Source organism: Geospiza fortis, unplaced genomic scaffold (assembly GCF_000277835.1).
Source record: "Geospiza fortis unplaced genomic scaffold, GeoFor_1.0 scaffold112, whole genome shotgun sequence".
NCBI lineage: Eukaryota > Metazoa > Chordata > Aves > Passeriformes > Thraupidae > Geospiza > Geospiza fortis.
The window spans coordinates 3,739,610-3,745,609 of NW_005054298.1; the positions used below are offsets into that span (position 1 = coordinate 3,739,610).

Genomic DNA, 6,000 nt, shown 5'->3' on the forward strand with positions numbered 1-6,000 from the left:
TTCACAATAAAGAATTTTTTTCATAATATCTGATTTAACCCTGCCCTCTGTCAGCAGAGTAAAGCAAATCAGTCACTTTACACACCAAGAAAATTAAATGGAATTCCCTGTGCTTTGACAGATTTAGGTTTGATTATTAATCAGCACATCAGTAAGGCCAAGAGCTGGAACACAGTGGTCACCAGGAGTGCTTCTGTTCACTGGAAAAGGGGAGAGGGAGAACATGGGTTAGGGAATGAGCACCTTTTTGAGAAGGAGGGAGGGGGAAACTGAGGGTTTGGGGAACATTTTCTGAAAAAGCAGAGGAAAGGCAGAGCCTCAGAAAGGAGAGAGGAGAAGGGGACCCAGCAGTGCTGTGTTCAATTTGTGACTGTGCTGTGAATTACCGGGACACTTTCAATGACACGTGGCTGCTCCACCTCTTCATTTATACCACTACAAAATGTCCAAAATAAAAAAAAAAAAACAAAACAAAAAAAACCCCAAACAAACAAACAAACAAAAAAACAAAAAAAAAACAAAAAACCCAAGAAACAATCAGGAAGGCAAGCCACATTTTCCCTGTAGAAAGCCTTGCTAAAGAAATGTGATGAGCAAGGACCAGCCCTCTCTCCATGAAGTTATTTCAGGACCTCAGCTGGGAGGTTTGAGACCTGTAATCCCACCACCCCAAAAAATTAACCAGAGCACAGATTTGACTGAGCTGAATTTCCCAGAGCAGGGGCACATCCAAGCTGGCATATCTTAAGTAACTGAAATCAACCCCCCAGTGAAATCTGCAAATTCCCTGCCCTAATTTTTGTGGATTTTGTCATGAGAGAATAAGATTAACCGGGACCAAAAGAATGTTTGTCTTCAAAGGCAAAATGCCTAGCATGGGTGTATAACATTTTATCTCCAGAACTGGCTTCTTTTAAAGGTTCGTAAACCAGAAATTACAGCTAATTCAGCATCATGCACTCACACACTCATATTTTTTCTTGAAATTACAAATGCTGTCATTAAAATATGAAGATGTATCAAGTGTGAAATTGAATAAATCAATTTTAATAATAAATTCCATTTATCTCTGTTAAAACTTGATATATGGAAACATAATAGACAATACTTCCCTCCCCCCCATTTTCACATTGCTGCTTTGTAGTTCATTAGAAGCCTTAATGTAACATAGCTCTTGCAACATAGCAAGAAAAAGTCCATGTATTAAAATCTATATAATCTTTAATCCTTCTGATTTGTTCAGATATTTTTGGTTTTTCTAAAAACTGAACAGAAATGGTGGGCAGAACATCCTGACACATCTAGATACCTCTAAACAGGATTTCCTCAGCAAACTACTCCTGCCTCCAACCAGGAATTGTCTTCTGAGATCATGCAAGAGGGAACAGAGCAGGAAGAGCACATGGATTTGTTTGTGCTGAATTTTTACTTAGGATGTGTGAGGCTGTGGAGAAAATGGGGGAATTTTGAGACACTTCATATCACAGGGTAAACACAAATGATACAGCTGACCCCAGATCAAAAAGTTGTTCAAAGAGGGGTTCATTTTTTCAGTCCTCAAGGCCATCATTCTAAAAGTTTGGTGTGCCAGACACAGGTGGGCATCTCAGTGTTTCTGTGTCATGGTTAAGGGGTATTTTGAAATACAGAAGATGTATTGCTGCCGGTGAGGATTGTTGTCAGGAACTGAAGTTCTATCTTCACCCTCTAATTCATTTATTTAATTTCACCCCTGTTCCCAAAAGCCAAAGTTCTGCTTTGTCACTGAGAGACTGCACAGGGATATAGCAGCCATCCTTCTTCCCTGCTCCATGGATCCTGGTAGAACTAACTGAAGTGCACCTCTGGGCTCCTCATGGGCAGGGAGGGAGCAAAGAATTAACAGCCCTGGCCAAGAAATCAGTCTGTCAGGATGGATAATGGAAAACCATAACACTCCATCACTCCCACCAGCATGACTGGGAGCTCTTCATATCACAAATCACTACACAACCCAGTCCTGCATTGTTGGGAGCTGGTCAGCAGGGCACTCAGCCATTAAAAAAACACCCTCTTGAGCAGACCTGGGTCCAGCACTGCCTAAGATTGAGGTGTTACAGCTTCAGAGCCCTGCCTCTGGCTCCTGCAGGCACATCTGCTCCCTGCAGGGCACCAGGGCTCTCTCTGTGACCCAGCTGGTGCCCAAGGAGTCAAGGGCTGATGTAGATAAAGATCTCTGCAGCTGCAGTAGGTCCTCTCCTGTTTCATCCATATACTTAAAGCAGTGTGATTTGGAGCCTCCTCATCAATATCTGATCAATATCCACATCAAATAGATAAATCAGCCATTGAGATGCTGTAATGGGAAATCTGAGGTCAAATTAGGGGACAGGCAGCTACTACTAAAACATGCTAATGTGACTTAATTATAGCACACCTTTTTACCGTACTTCAGGCATTAAAATTAGTACTATTTAATGAGCACTCTATTCTCCTGGTAATTTCAGTGAATGATCTACTCCTTAACAAAAAGTTTTAATAAAAAATCTTCAGCTTTTACCAGATAAAGGAAGACATTACATCAGATGAACAGGAACACTTTGAACTCCTTCATTGGCTATGATTAAACCCTGTTGTTTGAAAGCAAAGCCCATTTTGTCCCTATCTGCAATCACGTTTCAGAAGTCAGATTGTAGTTTGTACTTAACCCATGAATCCTGCCCCTAATGTTTTGTGAGGAACAGTAATGAAGGAAAACTGCTGTGTAGACTGTATTCATTACACATTTCATTTTAACTAGGTCACAGTTCGAGACCTCCCAACAGGGAACTGCTACTCTTTCACTGATCCACACATTATCACATTTGATGGATGGTGAGTATTTTACTTTGAAGTAATTTGGCTCAATTACTGCAGTTATCAGTTTCTGGATGTGGCATTTGGGCTCACATTAGAATATCAAAAAAGCATTGAACAGGTTTGCTTACAATGAGGAATGTTCTCCTTCAACAGCACAAGTGCTTTCCTTCCAGCTGTGTACTCCTTTTAACAAAAGGAATAGAAACGGATTCATCCTTGAGAAGCAATGGGTTTGAGTCTGAATAATTTTTACAAGACAAAGATCAGGTTCCAAAATGCTCTTCAAACAGAACCATCACTAGTGGCTTTGTGGGGGTGTCTACAGCACAAGTTGTTGTGTTAGTGACATCCCAGTGCCACCCAAGTGACACGTTATGTCACCAGGGCAGCACAGCACACAGGGACAGCCTCCAGAGGAGTTTAGTAACATCTGCTGCAAAGTCACTCATCAGAAGGATGCTCTTGGTTTCTTCTGTTTCCAGAGCTGGTTTACGTCCAGCTGGAGTAGACAATCATAAACACAACCAAAAAACCCCAAAAAGATGGCTCTAATGTCTCAGATAAAAAAATGCAGAAGTTATAAGTGTCAAATATCAGGGGAAAAATGCAAAGATAAAGTTGTACATCCTCTTATGGTGTCCAAATGTCCTTCTGTATTACCCAGCAATAAGCTGCTTTAAGACTTACTGAGCCAAAGTGGTGCCTTTGTGTTTGACAGCCTGAACTGTACAGAACTTTTCCACATTTAACTCCCCTAATCATTCATGAATCTATTTATCCCAGCTAATTGGCATCACTGAAAGCTTTTAAAATTTGCACTTGGCACATTTGATCCAATGTTGCAAATATTTCCGATGACATTCCAATTTGGTCATTCTGCCATTGACCTCCTGATGGCACTGACAGTGACTTTGGGTGCACAGCATCCACAAGGGCTTGGCAGGTGGGAATTTCTGCTATCCTGACATCCCAATTTCAGTCCAACATGCTCTGGAGGTGGCATCTGAAATGATGTCAAAGCTGGAGAAGTCTGTTGATGAAATATGAGTAGGAAAGGCAGTGGCTCCATTAAAGGTTGCACTTCTGCTTCTAACAAAGATTTCATGTAAATTGGGCAGTCTGAGATAGGAGATAGCTCAGTTTATCCATGGTTTCCCAATCCCCTTTCTGCTTTGCTGAACAGCATTTAAATGTGTCCAGGAACGTGTTTCGTACAAGTTTGGGTGCCTTTCTTGCCTTGGAAGCTTCATTAGAGCTGCATGAGGTTCAAAGACCTTCCCATACCTCATGTAGCTGCAATTACTTCAACTCTGAGATATTAAACTAGATCAGAATATTGTTTCAAACCTCTCCATGCATTTATATTCTAAAATACTCCCTTTTGATTTAGGGCTGGGAACAGGCAGTTATCTGTCTGATTGTTGTGTTTAGGAAGTTATAAATAGCTGGAAAGTACCTCTTGGAATGGGGATACCCTTCCAGCCATGCTTCCATGAGGAAAAAAAAAAGGTCTAAAACCAAATAAAGCAATTTTATTTGAATAACTCATTTTTAAATCCTATTGTTGATATCACGCAGAAATGCTTCCGAGCAATTTATCTTCTATTTTGGCCCAGGGAGTTTGGAAAAGCCCATCAGTCTGTGTCATCCTGCCTCAGAGTCACCCAGACTTGAAAGAGGAAAAACCCAGAATCAGCTTGGCCCCTCAAAAGCTTCATTTTTTCCTTGTGGGCAGACAGACATTCATCCCTGCTCTGTCCACTGCAGCTTTAAATGAGCCACGCTGATGGGGCTTCTTCCATCTCAATAACCAGGTTATTCCCCTAAGATGTATCACTTCTTGGTATTCAGCCAAGTTTCTTACCACCCATCATTTCACAGTCCCATTACTCCTACTTATATTCCCATTTATTATTGTAAATAATTTCTCTTTCAATGATTATAATGATTAGGCTACCTTATTACACATCAGTTAAGCAACTTCTCTGACTGCCTATCCAAAAAGAAATTGTTACCACGTTAGCAAATGATTTTAAAGCTCTGTCTTTAAGGAGTGAGGAAAGCAATTCCTGCTTCTGTCCTGGTACAAAATTATAATCTGGAGGCAAAGGCTGACACAGAGGTCTGGAAGGGAAGCATTCCTCTTTTTTCGTGTAAGGGAATCTGGTGGGAAAATGCGTTTGAAATGAGAACCTTTTTGTGGTTTCAAAATTTAAATGAAAATCATTAAAAATTTAAAATTTATCTTCAATAAAAATAGTTACTTAAATAAATTTGTGCAATTGAAAAATGGTACAAAAATCAAAAGTCTGGAAGTGTTTTTCTCATTGGCAATACAATTTTCTTACTGAAATGGCCACTTCCAATGTAATTGTAACTTCTATTGTGATGTTTCCAATGGTTTTAATCTGACATAGTGAGCTCACGTTACATCTGAGGTACTTAGCTATTCATTAGACAATTGAAATACCCAACTCCCACTCCTTAATAGCACTCCCCTTTGCTGTGCCTCCTGCTAATACATGTCTGTAGGAATATTTATCTTGTAATCTTTCCATTCTTCTCACCAAAGGCTGTGACTGAAAATCAAAGAAGAATGTGTCATATTTTACAGCATAAGCACAATCAATTTGTGTATATTGGAGCGTAGATGTGAAATAATGTTAATTATACCAGCTAAAATCCAGAGAGAGCACTTCCTTTTATAGCAAAGTACCTTCTAAATTAAACAAATGTGAAAGCCTGGTAAAGCAAAAGTATAGCCCTCATTACTGGTTATGGCACATTATAAATATAAAAGCTTTTCATGCCATAAATCGCGGATTCTTAAATATGAAGTACTAGCTTAAAACTAAATATGCAGAAAATCCTTTTAGGACAAAGTAAAAAGGGAAATTTCTTTTGATTGGGGAACTATATACATAATTTATGTTATTTTGCCTTTTACCTAACCAAAAAAACGTAAAAAGATTTTTCAGACTTCTCAAAAATTTTCACTAATCTACATTATCCCAATAATATTATCACCAAGGAAATGGCACCATTTGCTGGTTGGCTTTAATGACTTTCGTCATAGGAGCCCACAGCGAAGTCCTGGGCATGAGTAGCCCTGCCAGGTGCTGGGGTTTTGATGATCTGCAGCAGTTTAGCTGTCCCCAGGCA

General features: G+C 39.8%; 1 protein-coding gene across 1 annotated transcript in view; it reads left to right on the forward strand.

Moving 5' to 3' along the window:
• Positions 1–6,000, forward strand: part of LOC106632255 (von Willebrand factor D and EGF domain-containing protein-like) — a 169,765-nt gene that overhangs the window by 67,562 nt on the left and 96,203 nt on the right. Inside the window, 1 exon segment of the mRNA XM_031057240.1 lies at positions 2,780–2,853. Within this exon segment, the coding sequence (XP_030913100.1) occupies positions 2,780–2,853 (74 nt within the window).